The following is a 21,833-nucleotide window of genomic DNA, read 5'->3' on the forward strand; positions in this document are numbered from 1 at the left end:
GGTGCAATTGTGCAATAGTTTGAGCATTCTTTGTCATTGCCTTTCTTTGGGATTGGAATGAAAACTGACTTTTTCCAGTCCTATGGCCACTGCTGAGTTTTCCACATTGGCTGGCATATTGAGTGCAGCACTTTCACAGCATCATCTTTCAGGATTTGAAATAGCTCCACTGGAATTCCATCACCTCCACCAGCTTTGTTCATAGTGATGCTTCGTAAGGCCCACTTAATTTCACATTCCAGGATGTCTGGCTCTAGGTGAGTGATTGCACCATTGTGATTATCTGGGTTGTGAAGATCTTTTTTGTACAGTTCTTCTGTGTATTCTTGCCACCTCTTCTTAATATCTTCTGCTTCTGTTAGGTCCATACCATTTCTGTCCTCTATTGAGCCCATCTTTGCATGAAATGTTCCCTTGGTATCTCTAATTTTCTTGAAGAGATCTCTAGTCTTTCCCATTCTATTGTTTTCCTCTATTTCTTTGCGTTGACTGCTGAGGAAGGCTTTCATATCTCTCCTTGCTATTCTTTGGAACTCTGCATTCAGATCCTTATATCTTTCCTTTTCTCCTTTGCTTTTCGCTTCTCTGATTTTCACAGCTATTTTTAAGGCCTCATCAGACAGCCATTTTGCTTTTTTGCATTCCTTTTCTTGGGGATGGTCTTGATCCCTGTCTCCAGTACAATGTCACGAACCTCTGTCCATAGTTCATCAGGCACTCTGTCTATCAGATCTAGTCCCTTAAATCTGTTTCTCACTTCCACTGTATAATGAGAAGGGATTTGTTTTAGGTCATACCTCAATGGTCTAGTGGTTTTCCCCAATAGTTGTTAAAGTTGGTACTTATTCCAAGATGAAAGGAAAGTTAAGGAAATGTTCAATTCAGCAACATTATTCAGAAATTTTAGAATGTTAGCCATTTTAGACAATTTGCCACATATTGTTTTGTGTCCACATATGAGATTATCAGGTATCTTACTGGTCCCATCTATCAGAAGGAAAACAGTAAACTCCAGAGAAATTAAATGCCTTGATCACGATCATAGCTTGCTTATGGCAGAACAAATATTAGAATCCATATATTCTGATTCACCTCTCTGTGCTTCTTCCAGTGGGGCTATAGAAATAGAAACAATTATAGAGACATTGAAGAGAGGAAAAAAATTTAATAGAACTTAATGTCAGAAAAACTGTGAATGTCCATTGTAAAAAACGACTGCTGTTTGGTGATAGCTATGCTAACTCAAACTTAAGAGACTGAAGCAGAATGAAAAGCTACAGGTTTAATTATTAATACCTAATAAGTAACTAGGGCTTCCTTTTTGGCTCAGACAGTAAAGAATCTGCCTACAATGCAGGAAACCTGGATTCTATCCTTCACTCAGAAAGATCCCCTGGAGAAGGGAATGGCAACCCACTCCAGTATTCTTGTCTGGAGAATTCCATGGATAGAGGAGCCTGGTGGTGTCTATGGTGTCGGAAAGAGCTGGACACGACTGAGCAGCTAACACTTCCCACTGAAATGAGTAACTAAATGCCTTCAGCATTAAACAAACCAACATATGTTGGCAAAATTTTTAAACTGTTCTTAAATTATAACTAAAACTTTGTGACACTATGCTAGCTATTTGCTTTCATACTTTATCAGCATGCAGACTTTACTCAGATCATGTTCCACTTTTGCTGAATGGGAAGCTCATGTTTAGAGAGACACAGAAAATATGCAATTCTAATTACAAAATCCAATTATGGATATTCCATCAGATTTCACACTATTTGAAGACAATTAAAGAAATATGTTTGCTTAATGAGTCTCATGAGAATAAGTAGAACAGAGGTAATTAAACTGCAATAAGGAAAAGCCTATGGACAAATTTCAAAAATTCATGTGGCCCAAACCACAGTAAGTAAGATGAGTTTTCCCTTCATTCCTCTCCTCTTCTTCTTGGTCTTCCACTCCTTCAGCAGTTATGCATGGACAATCTCAACATCTTACCCTAGTTTCCTCAATCACTGACACAGTGCAGCATCTTTTCCCATTTTATCTTTCTTCCCCTGAGCAAGAGTTCCAGATAACAATTAGTTAGAAGGAGTACTGCTCCACTATTGTACATGCAAACATAGAACATGTCCTGATTGTCTAACCCTCAATGTTGAAAACTTTGTGCTAGTAATGAAAGAATTCATTACTTCCTATCACATCACAGGAACCAGGAGGTTTCTGGGTTCCCTCTTGCATTGGCTGTAAGAAAGTTCAAAGCCACATGTTGATCTGCCACTATGAAATGAAAATATTGTACAGTATATACATATCAGATCAGATCAGTCACTCAGTTGTGTCCGACTCTTTGCAACCCCATGAATCACAGCACGCCAGGCCTCCCTATCCATCACCAACTCCCGGAGTTCACTCAGACTCACATCCATCAAGTCAGTGATGCCATCTAGCCATCTCATCCTCTGTTGTCCCCTTCTCCTCTTGCCCCCAATCCCTCCCAGCATCGGAGTCTTTTCCAATGAGTCAACTCTTCGCATGAGGTGGCCAAAGTACTGGAGTTTCAGCTTTAGCATCATTCCTTCCAAAGAAATCCCAGGGCTGATCTCCTTCAGAATGGACTGGTTGGATCTCCTTGCAGTCCAAGGCACTCTCAAGAGTCTTCTCCAACACCACAGTTCAAAAGCATCAATTCTTTGGTGCTCAGCCTTCTTCACAGTCCAACTCTCACATCCATACATGACCACAGGAAAAACCATAGCCTTGACTAGACAAACCTTTGTTGCCAAAGTAATGTCTCTGCTTTTTAATATGCTGTCTAGGTTGGTCATAACTTTCCTTCCAAGGAGTAAGTGTCTTTTACTTTCATGGCTGTAGTCACCATCTGTAGTGATTTTGTAGCCCAGAAAAATAAAGTCTGACACTGTTTCCACTGTTTCCCTATCTATTTCCCATGAAGTGGTGGATGCCATGATCTTCGTTTTCTCAATGTTGAGCTTTAAGCCAACTTTTTCCCTCTCCACTTTCACTTTCATCAAGAGGCTTTTTAGTTCCTCTTCACTTTCTGCCATAAGGGTGGTATCATCTGCACATCTGAGGTGATTGATATTTCTCCCAGCAATCTTGATTCCAGCTTGTGTTTCTTCCAGTCCAGCGTTTCTCATGATGTACTCTGCATGTAAGTTAAATAAGCAGGGTGACGATATAAAGCCTTGACGAACTCCTTTTCCTATTTGGAACCAGTCTGTTGGTCCATGTCCAGTTCTAACTGTTGCTTCCTGACCTGCATACAGGTTTCTCAAGAGGCAGGTCAGGTGGTCTGGTATTCCCATCTCTTTCAGAATTTTCCACAGTTTATTGTGATCCACACAGTCAAAGGCTTTGGCATAGTCAATAAAGCAGAAATAGATGTTTTTCTGGAACTCTCTTGCTTTTTCCATGATCCAGCAGATGTTGGCAATTTGATCTCTGGTTCCTCTGCCTTTTCTAAAACCAGCTTGAACATCAGGAAGTTCACGGTTCGCATATTGCTGAAGCCTGGCTTGGAGAATTTTGAGCATTACTTTACTAGCGTGTGAGATATACATATACCCATCCATATAAATGCATTTTTATAATATGAATTCTGTACTCTAAATATACCCTTAAGTTTTATGTTAATTTTTAGTTTTTTTTCTCTTTTATTGCATCATTGTATCTTAATGTACATATTTTGATAGAATTAAATACTTTCTGGAACAAATTGGATTGTATCTGTGTTTGTACCTTGACATATGTAAATACACACATATGTTCACATACATATTAATTTATATGTACATATATACACAACTTATAAATGGATCAACATAAATATAAAAATCTACATTCAGTCATTTAAAAAGACTGTTTCTTTGTGTAGATCCTTACTATTTATTCTGGCAACAGCTTCTCTTGCTCCCTGTTTGTGAAAAATGCCTGCTATTCTTGATCGCTTGTGTCTTCTGTGGAGTGACTAAGCCAGGAAGCAGAACAGTGCCTCTGCTGGTCTGAAGCTGGCCAATTACAGTTAGATGACATAATCTTGGAATTTCTTGAAGTTAGCAAAGATCTTCCAGTTACCTCTTTCTTTCATAGAACAGTTAGCTTCACATATTTGCCAAAATCAGTGTCAAGTTGCTGCATTTGCCAATCCAAATTCTAGAGACATTTCTTGATGTACATGTTTATTTCTTATTCTAATTTTATGTTTGTGGCTGAATACCATCTTCTCCATAGTTATAACTACAGTTGCAGCAGCAAGGGAATGAACCTGTTTACATTGTTTAAAGGGTATTGAAGCACAAATACAAACATATTTTATGAGGAGCTTTTATTTAGACTCATTGTGTCAAGTAGTTACACCACTAGAAGTTTGTGCGCTAAGTCACTTCAGTCAAAGTTTAAATTTACTTAATTCTGAATTAAGAAGGTGTGAAGGACAGGGAAGCCTGGCATGCTGCTGTCCATGGGGTCACAAAGAGTCAGACGGACACGACCTTGTCACTAAACAGCAACAGATAGGGAAAAGAGAACATCAAGTTAGAAAAAAAGTTTTGGATTCCGTGCTAAATTCTCCTGGAAATTAGCATATGACTTGGGACAAGAAAAATTATGCCCACCCAACCAACTCATAGGATTTTGTGAAAATTTGATAGAATTATTCATAAAAGCTTGCTAAAAATGTAAAGAGCTAGTCAAGTCTGATATATTTTTATTTAATTTTTTCTGAAAAAGCATTGTTTTTTGTCAGTGAGTGCATTTTACATTACTTCTGTCATTCTAACCAGTCTGTTGCTTCCTGACCTGCATACAAGTTTCTCAGGAGGCAGGTCAGGTGGTCTGGTATTCCCATCTCTTTCAGAATTTTCCACAGATTATTGTGATCCACACAGTCAAAGGCTTTGGCATAGTCAATAAAGCAGAAATAGATGTTTTTCTGGAACTCTCTTGCTTTTTCCATGATCCAGCGGATGTTGGCAATTTGGCCTCTGGTTCCTCTGCCTTTTCTAAAACAAGCTTGAATATCTGGAAGTTCACAGTTCACGTATTGCTGAAGCCTGGCTTGGAGAATTTTGAGCATTACTTTACTAGGGTGTGAGATGAGTACAATTGTGAGGTAGTTTGAGCATTCTTTGGCATTGCCTTTCTTTGGGATTGGAATGAGAACTGACCTTTTCCAGTCCTGTGGCCACTGCTGAGTTTTCCAAATTTGCTGGCATATTGAGTGGAGCACTTTCACAGCATCATCTTTCAGGATTTGAAATAGCTCAACTGGAATTCCATATATATATGCCTTAATATACTGTATTGGTGTTTTTCTTTCTGCCTTACTTCACTGTGTATAATAGGCTCCAGTTTCATCTACCTTGTTAGAACTGATTCAAATGCTTTCTTTTTAATAGCTGAGTAATATTTCATTGTGTGTATGTACCACAATTTTCTTACCCATTCATCTGTCAATGGACAGCTAGGTTGTTTCCATGTCCTAGCTATTGTAAACAGTGCTGCAATGAACATTGGGATACACATGTCTCTTTCATTTCTGGTTCCCTCAGTGTGTATGCCCAGCAGTGTGATTGCTGGGTTGTATGGCAGTTCTGTTTCCAGTTTTTAAAGGAATCTCTACACTGTTCACCATACTGGCTATACTAGTTTGCATTCCCACCAACAGTGTAAAAGGGTTCCCTTTTCTCCACACGCTCTCCAGCATTTATTGTTTCTAGACTTTTTGATAGCAGCCATTCCGACTCATGTGAGATGGTACCTCACTGTGGTTTCGATTTGTGTTTCTCTGATAATGAGTGATTCTGAACATCTTTTCGTGTGTTTGTTAGCCATCTGTATGTCTTCTTTGGAGAAATGTCTATTTAGTTCTTTGGCCCATTTTTTTGATTCAGTCGTTTATTTTTCTGGTATTGAGCTGCAGGAGCTGCTTGTATATTTTTGAGATTAATTCTTTTACTTAAGCCCATTTGTTTATTTTAGCTTCTATTTCCATTACTCTGGGAGGTGGGTCATAGAGGATCATGCTGTGATTCATGTCAGAGAGTGTACTGCCAATGTTTTCCTCTAGGTGTATTATAGTTTCTGGTCTTATATTTAGACTTTTAATCCATTTTGAGTTTATTTTTTGTGTATGGTGTTAGTGTTCTAGTTTCATTCTTTTACAGGTGGTTGACCATTTTCCCAGCGTCACTTGTTAAAGAGATTGTCTTTTCTCCATTGTATATTTTTGCCTCCTTTATCAAAGATAAGGTGTCCATAGGTGCATGGATTTATCTCTGGGCTTTCTATTTTGATCCATTGACCTGTATTTCTGTCTTTGTGCCAGTACCATACTGTCTTGATGACTGTAGCTTTGCAGTATACTCTGAGGTCAAGCAGGTTGATTCCTCTAGTTCCATTTTTCTTTCTCAAGATTGCTTGGCTGTTCGAGGTTTTTTTGTATTTCCATAAAAATTGTGAAATTATCTGTTCTAGTTCTTTGAAAAATACCATTGGTAGCTTGATAGGGATTGCATTGAATCTATAAATTGCTTTCGGTAGTATACTCATTTTCACTATATTGATTCTTCCAATCTATGAACATGGTATATTTCTCCATCAATTTGTGTCATCTTTGATTTCTTTCATCAGTGTTTTATAGTTTTCTATATATAGGTCTTTTGTTTCTTTAGGTAGATTTATTCCTAAGTATTTTATTCTTTTCGTTGCAATGGTGAATGGGATTATTTCCTTCCTTTCTCTTTCTGTTTTCTCATTCTTAGTGTATGGAAATGCATGGGATTTCTGTGTATTAATTTTATATCCTGAAACTTTACTATATTCATTGATGAGCTTTAGTAATTTTCTGGTGTTGTCTTTAGGGTTTTCTATGTAGAGGATCATGTCATCTGCAAACAGTGAGAGTTTTACTTCTTTTCCAACTTGGATTTCTTTTATTTCTTTATTTTCTCTGATTGCTGTGGCTAAAACTTCCAAAACTATGTGAATAGTAGTAGTGAGAGTGGGCATCCTTGTCTTGTTCCTGACTTTAGGGGAAATGCTTTCAATTTTTTGCCATTGAGAATAATGTTTGCTGTGGGTTTATCATATATGGCTTTTAATATGTTGAGGTATATTCCTTCTATACCTGCTTTATGGAAAGTTTTTATCATAATTTTGTCAAAGGCATCTATTGAGATAATCATATGGGTTTTATCTTTCAATTTGTTAATGTGGTGTATCACACTGATTAATTTGCAAATATTGAAGAATCTTTGTATCCCTGGGATAAAGCCCACTTGGTCATGATGTATGATCTTTTTAATATGTTGTTGGATTCTGTTTGCTAGAATTTTGTTGAGGATTTTTGCATCTCTGTTCATTAGTGATATTGGCCTGTAGTTTCCTTTTTTTGTGGCATCTTTGTCAGGTTTTGGTATTAGGGTGATGGCGGCCTCATAGAATGAGTTTGGGAGTTTACCTTCCTCTGCAGTTTTCTGAAAGAGTTTGAGTAGGATTGGTGTTGCTGCTGCTGCTGCTGCTAAGTTGCTTCAGTCATGTCCAACTCTGTGCGACCCCATAGATGGCAGCCCACCAGGCTCCCCCATACCTGGGATCCTCCAGGCAAGAATACTGGAGTGGGTTGCCATTTCCTTCTCCAATGCATGAAAGTGAAAAGCGAAAGTGAAGTCGCTCAATCGTGTCCGACTCCTAGCGACCTCATGGACTGCAGCCTACCAGGCTCCTCTGTCCATGGAATTTTCCAGGCAAGAGTACTGGAGTAGGTTGCCATTGCCTTCTCCAGGATTGGTTTTAGCTCTTCTCTAAATTTTTAGTAGAATTCACCTGTGAAGCCATCTGGTCCTCGACTTTGTTTGTTCGAAGATTTTTGTTTCCAGTTTCTATTTCCATGCTTGCGATGGGTCTTTTAAAATTTTAAATTCTTCCTGGTTCCATTTTGGAAGACTATACTTTTCTAAGAATTTGTCCATTTCTTCCAAGTTGTCCATTTTATTGGCATATAGTTGCTGATAGTAGTCTCTTATGATCCTTTGTATTTCTGTGTTCTTTTGTGATTTCTCCATTTTCATTTCTAATTTTGTTGATTTGATTCTTCTCCCTTTATTTTGTGATGACTCTGTCTAATGGTTTGTCTGTTTTATTTATCTTCTCAAAGAACCAGCTTTTAGTTTTCTTGATTCTTGCTATAGTCTCCTTTGTTTCCTTTTCATTTATTTCTGCTCTAATTTTCATTATTTCTTTCCTTGTACTAACCCTGGGTTTCTTTATTTCTTCTTTTTCTAGTTGCTTTAGGTGTAAAGTTAGGTCATTCATTTTATTTTTCTCTTGTTTTCTTGAGGTAAGCTTGTATTGCTATGAACCTTCCTCTTAGAACTGCTTTTACTGAATCCCATAGGTTTTTGGTTGTCGTGTTTTCATTTTCATTTATTTCTATGTATATTTTTATTTACTTTTTGATTTCTTCCATGATTTGTTGGTTATTCAGAAGCATGTTGCTTAGCCTCCATCTGTTTGTATTTTTAATAGTTTTTTTTTTTCCTGTAGTTGACATCTAATCTTACTGCATTGTGATCAAAAAAATACTTGAAATGATTTCAACCTTTTTTAATTTACCAAGGCTAGATTTATGGTCCAGGATGTGATCTATCCTGGAGAATGTTCCGTGTGTACTTGAGAAAAAGGTAAAATTGTTGTTTTGGGATGAAATGTCCTATAGCTATCAATTAGGTCTAACTGGTCCATTGTTTCATTTAAAGCTTGTGTACCCTTGCTAATTTTCTGTTTCATTGATCTTTTCATAGGTATGTCCTTCTTTGTCTCTTTTCATGGTCTTTATTTCAAAGTCTATTTTATCTGATATGAGTATTGCTACCCCTGCTGTCTTTTGGTCTCCATGTGCATGAAATATCTTTTTCCAGCCCTTCACTTTCACTCTGTATGTGTCCCTAGGTTTGAGGTGGGTCTCCTGTAGACAGCATATATAGGGGTCTTGTTTTTGTATACATTCAGCCAGTCTTTGTCTTTTGGTTGGGGCATTAAACCCATTTACATTTAAGGTAATTATTGGTAAGTATGAACACATTGCCATATGCTTTGTTGTTTTAGTTTCGAGTTTATAAACTTTTTCTGTGTTTCCTGTCTAGAGAAGATCTGTGTTGAAGAGCTGGTTTGGTGGTGCTGAATTCTCTCAACTTTTGCTTGTCTATAAAGCTTTTGATTTCTCCTTCATATCTGAATGAGATCCTTAAGTACAGTAATCTGGGTTGTAGGTTTTTCTCTTTTACCACTTTAAGTATGTCTTGCCATTCCCTTCTGGCCTGAAGAGTTTCTATTGAAAGATCACTGTTATCCTTATGGGGAATCCCCTTGTGTATAATTTGTTGCTTTTCCCCTGGTGCTTTTCATATTTGCTCTTTGTGTTTGATATTTGTTAGTTTGATTAATATGTGTCTTGGGGTGTTTTGACTTGGCTTTACCCTGTTTGGGACTCTCTGGGTTTCTTGGACTTGGGTGGCTATTTCCTTCCTCATTTTAGGAAAGTATTCAATTATTATCTCCTCAAGTATTTTCTCCTCCCCTTTCTTTTTGTCTTCTTCTTCTGGGACTCCTATTATTTGAACGTTGGGGTATTTAACATTGTCCCAGAGGTCTCTGAGGTTGTTTTCATTTCTTTTAATTCTTTTTTCTTTTTCCCCCTCTGCTTCCTTTGTTTCTAACATTCTATCTTCCACCTCACTTATCCTCTCTTCTGCCTCAGTTATTCTACTGTTTATTCCCTCCAGGGTGCTTTTGATATCAGTTATTACATTATTCATTATTGATTGACCCTCCTTTATTTCTTCAAGGTCCTTGTTAAACATTTCTTGCATCTTCTCAATCCCTGTCTCTAGTCTATTTATCTGTAACTCCATTTTGTTTTCAAGATTTTGGATCATCTGTACTATCATTATTTTGAATTCTTTTTCAGCAAGACTCCCTGTCTCCTCCTCTTTTGTTTGGTTTACTGGGCATTTATCATGTTCCTTCACCTGCTAAATATTTCTCTGCCTTTTCCTTTTGTTTAGATTGCTGTGTTTGGAGTGCCCTCTCTGTAGGCTGAAAGTTCTTCAGTTCAGTTCATTTCAGTTCAGTCGCTCAGTCGTGTCCAACTCTTTGCGACCCCCATGAATTGCAGCATGCCAAGCCTCCCTGTCCATCACCAACTCCCAGAGTTCACTCAGACTCACGTCCATTGAGTCAATGATGCCATCCAGCCATCTCATCCTCTGTCGTCCCCTTCTCCTCCCGCCCCCAATCCCTCCTAGCATCAGAGTCTTTTCCAATGAGTCAACTCTTTGCATGAGGTGACCAAAGTACTGGAGTTTCAGCTTCAGCATCATTCCTTCCAAAGAAATCCCAGGGCTGATCTCCTTCAGAATGGACTGGTTGGATCTCCTTGCAGTCCAAGGGACTCTCAAGAGTCTTCTCCAACACCACAGTTCAAAAGCATCAATTCTTCGGTCCTCTGAAAGTTCTTGGTTCCTCTTTATTGTGGGGCTTGCTCCCTGTGGGTGGGGTTGGACTAGTGGTTGTCAAGGTTTCTTGGTTAGGGGAGCTTGCGTTTGTATTCTGGTGGGTGGAGCTAGATCTCTTCTTTAAGAAGTGCAGTGAAGTGTCCAGTAGTGAGTTTTGGGGTATCTATGGGTTTGGCATGGCTTTGGAAAGCCTGTCTTTTAATGCTCAGGGCTGTGTTCCTGCTTTGCTGGAGAATTAGCATGGTGGTCTTGCTCTGGATTTTGTTGGTTCTTGGATGGAGCTTGGTTTCAGTGTAGGTATGGAGGCCTTTGGTTGAGCTCATGTCTTATTAATGTTACCTGGAACTGGGAGTTCTCTGATGTTCTCAAGTTCTGGAGTTAAGCCTCCTGCCTCTGGCTTTCGGTCTTATTCTTACAGTAGCCTCAAGACTTCTCCATCCATACAGCACAAATCATAAAACATCTAGGTTAATGGTGAAACAATTCTCCACAGCGAGGGACACCCAGAGATGTTCACAGAATTACATGGAGAAGAGAAGAGTGAGGAGGGAGACAGAAGTGACCAGGAGAAGAGGGGAAGTTAAAAGGGGAGAGAGCCATCTAGCCAGTAATCGATTTCCTAAGGGCTTTCCACAGTCTGGAACACCCAGAGAGATTCACAGAGTTACATAGAAAGAGAAGAGGGAGGACGGAGATGGAGGTGACCAGGAGGAACAGAGGGTGAGTCAAAACAGGAGAGACTAATCTAGCCAGTAATCAGTTTCCTAAGTGTTCCCCACAGCCCAGAACACCCAGAGAGATAGATTCACAGAGTTAAGTAGAGAAGAGAAGAGGGAGGGAGGAGATAGAGGTGACCTGGGAGAGAAAAGGGAGAGTCAAAAGGGGAGAGAGCAATCAAGCCAGTAATCACACCCCTAAGTGAAAATGGATACTGAAGATTAGATTCTTAAAGGTACAAAATTGATAACAAATACCAAAAACAAAGATTAAAAATCTAGAATAGAAGTTAGACTCTCAAAAAAAAAAAAAAAAACAATATTAAAAATATAAAACAAAATCAATCACAAAAATTATGAAAAATATATATATGAAATTTGCTTTAAAATAGGGTCTTTTTTTGCAAGGTAATAGGTTATAAAAATAAAAATTAAAGGAATGATAATGAACTTAAATTATAAGAAAAATTTTAAAGTGATAATAGTAAAAATATATCTAGGAATTTCTCTGGAGCTTTTGTGGGCAGTGTGGGGTCAATTCAGTTTCAGATAGTTCCTTGTTCCAGCTTTCACTTGTTCTCAAGGTCTATAGGCCCCCTCCAATGCTTAGTCAATGTTAACTACAGGGTGTTAATCTGTTGCACCTGTAACTTCCAGAGCAGTTCCCTCTTCGTTTATTTTGGCTTCCTCTGTTTGCAAGTCTCTTCAGTGTCTAATTTCCACCCTGACACAGGGGGCAAATGTGGTCATTTATTTAGGCTCACTTGTTCAGTTGTGTTGTGGTGAGGGATGGACCCTGCAAATAAATATCTCTGGTGTGTGTAGGGAGTGCTCACAGTATATAGACCACACTGGGTTTGCCCCAGCTCAAGGTGGTGTGTTCTTCCTGGGTCTACACTGCTCAGGCTCCAGAATGTTCTGCAGGGGCACTGTCCAAAGTGAACCCTGCATTTCATACATTACCCAGGTCTAAGATGCTCAGGTTCTCAGGTCCTCCACAAGGGCATAGACTCAGCTGAGTGTGTGTTTTATGCCCTTCCCAGGTCTGAGCAGCTCAGGTGACCAGGCGCTTGGCGAGTGCACTGTCCCAAGTGGGCTGTGCATCTTAATCACCTCCCTGGCCCCAGTTGCTCAGTTTCCCAGGAGTGCCATGAAGGCACCGTCTCAGGTGTGCTGTGTGTCTCCTCTGAGGAGTTGATCTCAGGCTGTGACCTTCCTGGGAAATGGCAACTGTCCAGGATCCCAGGAAGATGTGGTTAGCAACTGGGAGCCTGCTCACAGTTTGGTGGAGGATGCCGGTCTCTGGAGCCAAGATTGCCCCTTGCCTTCTGGCTCTGGCTGTCACACACCTACCTCTCTGCCTCTGGGAGAGGCCTGTACAGTGCTGGCTAGCTCTCTTTTGGTATTCACGCACTCCTTTGTTCTGTGAGCAGGCCAGGCTGCACCTTAGAGCCTTTTTCGGGAAAGATCTCTTTTTTTCTCTCTCTGGTGATCTCACAGTTTGAGTTGCTGTCTCACATTAGCTCCCTCAGATTGTCCTCAGGGCATTCAGACCCAGTCCTTACCCTAAGCATCGATTACACAGCCCACCCCTCCTCGTCCAGCCCCCGCTTGCTGGTGGCGGATACGAGCTTCTGAGCTACTTTGCTGGCAGTTGTGGTTAGGAGCATATTCTGTGTGTGTTTTTTTGTTTGTTTGTTTTCTCTTGGTTATGTTGCTCTCTGAGATTCCAAAAACCCCCTCAGACCCTCCTGTGAGAGGGTTTCCTACTGTTTGGAAACTTATCTTCCTTTCATGACTCCCTCCTGAGGACGGGTCTCAGTCTATAACTCTTTTGTCTCTCTTTTTGTCTTTATATTTTGTCCTACATCCTTTCAAACAGAATGGGCTTCCTTTCTGGTTGCCTGGTGTCCTCCGCCAGCATTCAGGAGTTGTTTTGTGGAAGTTGCTCGGCATTCAAATGATCTTTTGATGAATTTGTGGGGGAGAAAGTGGTCTCCCTGTCCTATTCCTTCACCATCTTTGGACAGGAGAGCGTGGTTTCCTTTCAGTCATCATAGTCCCACATGGGTGGGGACCCTAGGGGTTTTTTTTAGTTAAGAATTACTTTCTCTGTAGATGATAAGGCGATTAAATAATGCCAATTTTAAAAGAAGGCATACATGCATTCTAGAGGTTTGTCAAAATCCAGTCTTCCTTTTATGTCTGAAAACAATAGTAAATCATGGAGTGAGAAATTAAAAAAAAATGTTTCTTTCCATTTTTACATGTGCCTCTTCTCTTCAATGCAGTCATACTCTTGCCAAGAAAACCACCCTTGGTGTGCTCCCCTTGGTGTGCTCCCACAGGCTACACTCTGAAAGATGGGTCTCCTCTCATAGATCGCAGGCTGAGGATGGCTTGTTCTTCTGCTTGTAGTAGCCACCTTAATGTGACATCTTTAATTTGAGTAAGATATGTATACTCAATATGTATCGGACCAGAATTTTCCCCATTTACCTCAACAGATTCATGTAAAATGCTTCACTGAATTGAAAAAAAAAATATTAATTTTTATTGGGCTGTGGTTGATTTATACTGTTGTGTTGGTTTTGGGTGTACAGCAAAGTGAATCAGTTATGCATATTAATATATCCACTCTTTTTTTAAAGATTTATTTCCCATGTAGGCCTTTACAGAGTACTGAATAGAATTCCCTGTGCTATACAGTAGGTTCTTGTTCCCAGGTGGCTCTAGTGGTAAAGAATCCACCTGCTGATGCAAGGGATGCAAGAAATATGGGTTCTATCCCTGGTTCGGGAAGATCCTCTGGAGGAGGGCATGGCAATCCATTCCAGTAGTCTTGCCTGGAAAATTCCACGGACAGAGGAGCCTGGCAGGCTATAGTTCATGGACCCACAAAGAGTCGGACACAGCTGAGCACACATAGATCCATGTTGTAGAATTTATATACAGCAGTATGTATATGTAACCCTAATGTTCCAATTTATCCCCCCTCCCTTACACCGTGGTAATCAGAAGTTTATTTTCTGCATCTGTGATGATACTTCTGTGGGATTTTGTTTTGTTTTAATGATAAAACTACTTGGTTCTAATAGCTTGCTACTATCAACAAGTAAGAATTATTAAATCTTTAAAAATAACCCAATCAAAAAATGGGCAGGTCTAAATAGACATTTCTCTGAAGAAGACATACAGGTGACCAGTAGGCACCTGAAAAGATGTTCATTGCTAATTATTAGAGAAATGAAAAGTAAAACCACAGTGAATTATTGCTTCACACTGGTCGGAATGACTATCATCAAAAAGTCTACAAATAATAAATGCTGGAGAAGGTTTAGAGAAAAGGGGGAATCTTCTTACACTGCTGGTGGGAATCTAAATTGGTGCATCCACTACAGAAAATAGCATGGAGGTTCCTTAAAAAACTGAAAATAGAGCTACCATGTGGTCCAGCAATTCTACTCTTGGACATATATCCAGAAAAAAACAAAAACTCTTAATCTGAAAAGATACACGTACCCTAATGTTATAGCAGCACTATTTGCAACAGCCAAGACATAGAAATGACCCAAGTGCACATCAACAGACAATTGGTTTAAGAAGATGGGCTTCCCAGGTGGCTCAGTGGTAAAGAATCCGCCTGACAATGCAGGAGACATGGGTTCAATCTCTGGGTTGGGAAGATCCCCTGGAGTAGGAAATAGCAACCTTTTCCAGTATTCTTGCCCAGAAAATTCCATAAACAGAGAAGCCTGACAGACTGCAGTCCTTACGGTTACAAAGAGTCGAACACAATTGAGCATGCATACTCACACACACGGTGCATGTGTGTGTATATGTGTGTATATATATATATATATATATATATATATATATTTCTCAGCTACAAAAAGAATGAAATACTGCCATTTTCAGCACCATAGATAGACCTAGAGAATATCATACTAAATGAAGTAAGTCAGAGAAAGAAAGACAAGTATTATATCACTTACATGTGGAATCCAAAAAAATAATACAAGTGAATGTATATATAGAATAAAAATAGACTCACAGATGTAAAAAACAAATTTATGGTTACCGAAAGGGAAAGTGAGTAGGGGAGGGATAAGTTAGTAATATGGGATTAACGGACACAAACTACTATACATAAAATAGATAGGCAACAAGGACTTACTGTATAACACAGGGAACTCTTCAATATCTTCTTATAACCTATAATAGAGAATAATCTGAAAGATATATACATAGAACTGAGTCATTTTGCTGTATACCCAAAATTAAAACAATATTTTAAATCAAGTATAGTTCAATTAAAAATAAAGAAATTATTAAATCTTTACAGGACTACCATGAGTTAAGCCACAGGGATAATATTAAAAAATAGTACCCGTGATCTGACCTGCACAAAAGTTAAGAAAGTATTTCAAAGTCATGAAACTGTCAAGAGTAAAATGAATTCAAGACTTGCAGTTAAATTTGTTGTTCTTTCTTTAATTCATTTAACCATCAAGCAAGATTATACTGAATTGTCCTGTCATATATAACAGAAAATAAATCTACTTAGGGAAAGCATGATGGGAGAAAGATTAATTGGGGGCATATCCTTTTAAAATGGTTAAGTAGCAGAACTCACAGAATTCAAAACAGTTGATGGCTCTTCAGAGAGCCATTGTGTCACTCTCGGGGTAAGGGTCTATGCATGAAAGGTATCACAAGACAAAGAAATATGGCCAGAGTTGAGCATGTTGGTGAAGGCTAAAGCTAGCACATAATCACACTGCTGATTCCTGACTTGGTATTCAACTCTGTTATTTCAGACCCCAAATAGAAATACATGCAGAGAGGCAAACTTTGGAACATAGCAGAAATATGAAATGGCAACATGGTTCTAGTTTGTTTGAATTTGTTAGAAATTTAGGCAGAATATGCTTGATCTTATCTGAAAGCTTTTCCAAGAGTTCCATCTGTGTAAACAGCTGACCCATGAGTACACATGGGCAGTGGCCTGAACACACATGCACGCACGCACCCAGCCACCCATGACAGCAGTACTGGGCAGAGGAACCCCATCACCACCACCACCACTATCACTGCTTCCATGACCACATTCCGAGTTTTCCAAAATCTATAACAGGTTCCTTTGGGTTGCTTCAAATTCATCAGGATTTGGCTGGAGAGAAAACATGTAAGACTATGTTCTGCCAGGCCTTGCCGAGGTCCAGCACCAGCTGATCCAGGGAGTTCGAAGCGGGGACGGCGTCGGCGAGGATCAGGATACAATAGCTTCAATTAGATATTAATTAGAGATGTAAAGAGTAATAGAATGAAGATAGCTCAGTAGGAAAATTCAGTGGAGAAAAGAGGCTGAGTAGCTTGGTTTACACAGGAGACCAGTAAAACTTCAAGACAAGAAGTTTGCACCACTTACATAGGCCGCAGGTGTCCTTCTGTTCTCCCAAAGGAGAGGAGACACTGAGGCCTCCCCGGTTGGATCTTAGAAGCCCAGGCAAAATTAGTAAGCTTGGTGGGTTCCGTGCTCCAGATGGAGACTCAGCCAGAGTTTAAGAGAGAGTGTGACATGGGCAGACCAGTATTTCGAGAAACTGATCCCAATTCTTTGTTTTCCATGGTCTACTTTTATACACTGAGATGTTATGCAAAAGCCACGTGGGGTCAGCATTCCTGACTTTTATCAAAGTCAGGTGCTTCATACAAATGTATACAGAGGTCTTAGGGGTGTTACATCATCTTCTGGCCAGGGGGCCTGCTGACAATTTATGACCCTCTCCTTGTGACAGCGGTCAGTCAACCAGGACACTTATTTCTCCAGGGGTGATTATTCTTAAAAAAGATTCCACCTTCTGAAGGTACCAGATAAAGTTACATTCCTATAGGGTGAAGGTGTAGTGGGTTTTAATTAAGGAAAGAATTTACTTAGCCTAAGGTCTAACGTGATTAGTATCAAAGGTTAATACTTATTTCTTCTATATATTCATTAATGTGTGTAAGGGCAGGGGATGTGGAGACTTAGCAACAAACATTGGCTCAACAAATGAAAAACCCTTCACCAATACAATTTCTAATCAGCCCATTATACTTATACTAATAGTTTTCTAACTTCTCTAAAAAACCTGTTTTTAGAAGGTTTAAAGCATCTCGTGCCTCTCACAGTTGGGAGGCTGTGAGCAATCACATGTGGCCGGACAAGCCTGTCAGGCAGGCTAGAGAAACTTCAGAGGAGTTTGTAGGTTAAAACACTCCTGTCACGCCCAGGAATTATTATTAACTGGAGCTCTAAGTTAACTCCTTCTCTGAAAGAGGTGGTGGGGGACAGCCCCCCGTAAAGTCAGAGGTGTAGGTAAGAGCACAAAGTAGTAAAGTAGGCAGGCTCTGGTTATGGGGGCAGATGCTCGAGGATTTCCAGGGAGACTCCTGAGGCTCGATCCCGCCTTTGTGTATGTCGAGCCTCCTTCCTCATGACCTTTGTCATGGGCGGTGTGCCTCACGCTGGCAGGCCTGAGGAATCCCTCAAGAGCAGCTGTAGGAGCCCATTTGTTCCTGATGTTTGGGGACACAGAACACTCAAATATCAATTACTAACATGTTACAGGGACACTTTTCCACTGGACTGTATTCACATCTGAAGAAATAGGCGTATCATTTCACCCTTGACTTCCCAGACCCTAATCTCCATCTGTGAGATGAGAATGACTACCCCGTACCCTTTTGTCACAGCAATATTGAAAGAAGAGAAATGAAAACATTCTACTAATGACTTTGTGTATGTGTTTCTTCCTTGTCCCTGTTGTTCTCCAATGGCATCAACATAGCTTTAGCCCGACATGCCATATGGACCGAAGTCTTGGCTTGATCTGTGATGAATGCCCTGTTGGGTACTCAGGACAACGCTGTGAGAGGTAAGCATGTACTCAACTGTCTTTCACTGTGATTTCCACCTTGGGAGTTATAAAACCACAGGCATCATCATCTTTTGCACTGCCCCAGAAAAGCCACCACACTTGGTGAGTTGAAATAAAGTTTCTTACCACACTTGTCAAACAAATGCATTATATTCTTATAGTTTATTTATTCTCTAGAAATTGCTCCATAAATCTCCATTCATTCAGAGAATGTTTGATTAATGTTTTAATCTTAAAGGTTAAGCATTAACCTGCAATCTTTCTAGAAAGTATTGCTCAAGTGGAAAGTCATGCACTTTAAGATTTATCTTGCTGTCTACATTGGCAACATTTATTTTTCATAATTAGCTTTTTGTCCTTAAAATGTAGCTTAAGTGTGTAGTTCATAGTTCAGCAAGTGATCCATAATTCACCTTAAATATATTTGAAAATTGAAACCAAATGTAATTATTATCATGATTTATATGCCCATCTAATTGTTTCTAAGTCAATATTTTAATTCCTGTTGATTTTACTAGATTGTTTTGCATTGGATCCAGGATATTATTTTCTGTAACTTGAGTGATTATTTTTTCTCCTAAAATCTTTCCAAGGAAAAGTTTCTTCCGTATTTCAGGTTTACTGAAAATGGAACAAATTTCTCCCATGATATTGTTGACCAACACAACTCTCTGGTTGTAGCATTGAAAACAGTCCCTTTTGCTGCCATTGCTAGAGATTAGGCAGGGGAGGAACTAGAGGGAGGGGTAGAGGAAATGACCTGCTTTCACCCAGCATCACCAAGGTGAACACCGCAGAAGGCTGTTTCTGCCTGTCCTTTCCTGTCCTCTTGGCAGCCATCAGGTCTGTTTCAACCAGACTGCATAAAGTTAATGAAGCAAGGGCCAATCACCCAGAGAGAATTCAGCCAGCAGCTAGCAGTCTGTGGACAAAGTGCCAATGACAGCTCTGAGCAGCAACAAGTACTGTTTGTGACTACGGCAGCATTTGTAAATTTGTAATGGAGGAACAGAGCTGAAATAAAGAGGATTCAATTTTAATCGAGAAACTGAAAGTCTTTGATTGTGCTTATTTTTTTTATTTAAAGGAGGGCACATGCATGGCAGCCCACTCCAGTGTTCTTGCCTGGAGAATCCCAGGGACGGGGAAGCCTGGTGGGCTGCCGTCTATGGGGTCGCACAGAGTCGGACACGACTAAAGCGACTTACCAGCAGCAGCACATGCATATTACTTACTGTAATAGCAGAGCATACCATTGCCTGGACAGATTTACATCAAATGCCTAACCACTCTGGCTCACTACAGGCAACTTTTTTTTTTTTTTTAGCAACTGGAAAATGACAGCTGTGCTGTCATACAAGGCCATTTAATCCACCAATCTAGGTGAGCTTAGTCTCTGATGTATTTGTACCGCTCTGCTCCATAATATGTATTTTCTACATGTTAGACAGTGGTTTCTGAGCCACCTACAATTTAAACGCCTACATTTTATTTAATAAACATTTGTTTATCAGCTATTATGTGCTGAGCACAGGGCTAAACTAAACACAGGTTATAAGCAGATGTACCCTACCATCCTTGCCCTCAAGCAGCTCACATTTTTAATGTGAGTGAGAATAGTTGATTGTATTCTGGAGAACATTCTAGTCTGAATAATAAAATTCACCTAGGAAAGAGATGCTTGAAAGAAAGGATGATTTCCTTTCTAAAGTCTATTAATTTGATTCAAAAGAAGGTAGAAACATGCATAGGCAGCTTATCATATGACATATCTTGCCTCTAACTCAAGTTTTTCAAATATAATCTTAAACTATTATTATATGAAATATGTGATATTATATTTTTGTAGCCAAAATTTGGATCAGGGCCTTCCAGGAATGTTTAGTCTATCATTCCTCTGTATGAGCCAAAAAGTATATTTGTGTGCATTGCGTGCTCAGTCGTATCCGACTCTTTCTGACCCATGGACTGTAGTGCACCAGGCTCCTCTGTCCGTGGAATTTTTCCGGCAAGGATACTAGAGTGGGTTGCCAATTCCTACTCCAGGGGATCTTCCTGACCCAGGGGACTTAGGGATCAAACCTGTGTCTCCTGATTCTCCTGTATTGACAGGTGGATTCTTGAGCTCTGAGCCATCTGGGGGATCCAAACAATTAGAAACATTTTGGCAGATGTGCCAGCTGAAGTAGATGTGAGAGAGAATAAGGGTCAGGGAAGGAAAGAGATGTGGGTTGCACTGAAAATTTTGTAATCAAAACTATTCTGGGAGTGATTAGAGTAATCAGTTATGCACATCATTTACACAAAATCAGCTTGAAAAACTGAAGCTGTGTTTCAAAAGCTATAGATGTTCTTGGAATAGAGTTCTATGATCATGGAAGTCTGGGAAGCATCTATTAGCTTGTCAAAAGTTCTGACCAGTCCTGGAGTGAAAAACATCTCTTCAGTTAGTTTAACTCAGCATTTTCTAATCTTGGGTGACCATAAATCCCCTAGTTTTATTATATAGCTAGAATGTATCTCAGACTATAGCTCAGATAGATGGGAATTATAACTTTATATTTTTATCTCAGTTTAATTTCTACTTTGAGATCAAATTCTTTATATGTAAGAACTGTGAGAGCTTGGACATATAATCTTAGTCAAGTATCCTTTAAACTTAAACCCAATGTTATATGTCACTTATGTTCAAATTTTAAAAATTTGTTTTAATGTTTTTTTCTCTTCTCTCCTACTTTCCACCTCTAGCTTTGGTTAGAACCAAAGTCTAACAAGCTTACTTAGTACCAAGAGGCTTGAATGCTTGCGAGTGTGTGTGTGTGTGTGTGTGTGTGTGTGTGTGAGAGAGAGAGAGAGAGAAAGAGAGAGAGATAGACTGGATTTTGGGCAATGGGCATATAGTGGGGTCAGTCTGTCCTGAGTAATTCATCTAAGCGCATTTCTGCTGACCTCTTTCTGTTTACTGTCCACCTGATTACCTCTCCCCTCAGGTCCAGTAACTCTCTCCACTACTTTCCTATCATTTGTGGGAACACAGGACACATACTGCTGTTTACTTTGTACACCGGGGCCCACCAACATTTCCGCTCTCATCCTTTCTCCTCCATTTGCCTTTCTAACTCCATCCCTTTCCTGTTTGGGCATGCATTGCAGAAAGAGTTGCCACATTCATAGAAATGGTGATTTTTAAAACCCAAGTCCAGAAGATTCTGATCTTTCTGCTTTCCTTCCCGTCAGAACCCTTTACTCAGTCACGTAGCCCAGGTGGCCTTGCTGCTTGAATTGAGGGAATGGAGAAAACTCGTGACCAAGAGGATGGCAAAGCAAAATATGACAAAATGTGAACAGATAGTCTGTCACATGTAAGGCACTGGTTACAGTTTTCAGAAACTTTTGCTTGGGGTCAGAGCACTCATACTTTGAGATATTACTGCCTTCCTCTGACTAGGGAATGTTTTAAACAAAAGTAAAAGAAGAGAACCAGGGGTGAAGGAATTGGGTATTCATCATGGCACTTTGCTAAGATTCTAGGCTTTTATGGTCTGGACAAGAGGAGAAAATACAGAAAATGAAGGAGACAGTGTTTTGATGGTCAAAAAAAGATGACTGTCAGAGCATCAAGAGGAATTAAAAAGATCATAGAGAAAAAAAAAAGTGAG

The 21,833-nt window shown here is 39.6% G+C and overlaps 1 protein-coding gene across 1 annotated transcript in view; it reads left to right on the top strand.

Moving 5' to 3' along the window:
- Window positions 1-21,833, top strand: part of LAMA2 (laminin subunit alpha 2) — a 699,730-nt gene that overhangs the window by 422,432 nt on the left and 255,465 nt on the right. The window contains exon 18 of the mRNA XM_002690220.6: window positions 18,085-18,171. Within this exon, the coding sequence (XP_002690266.2) occupies window positions 18,085-18,171 (87 nt within the window). The remainder of the gene's footprint in view (window positions 1-18,084; window positions 18,172-21,833) is intronic.

Source organism: Bos taurus, chromosome 9 (genome assembly GCF_002263795.3).
Source record: "Bos taurus isolate L1 Dominette 01449 registration number 42190680 breed Hereford chromosome 9, ARS-UCD2.0, whole genome shotgun sequence".
Classification (NCBI taxonomy): Eukaryota; Metazoa; Chordata; class Mammalia; order Artiodactyla; family Bovidae; genus Bos; species Bos taurus.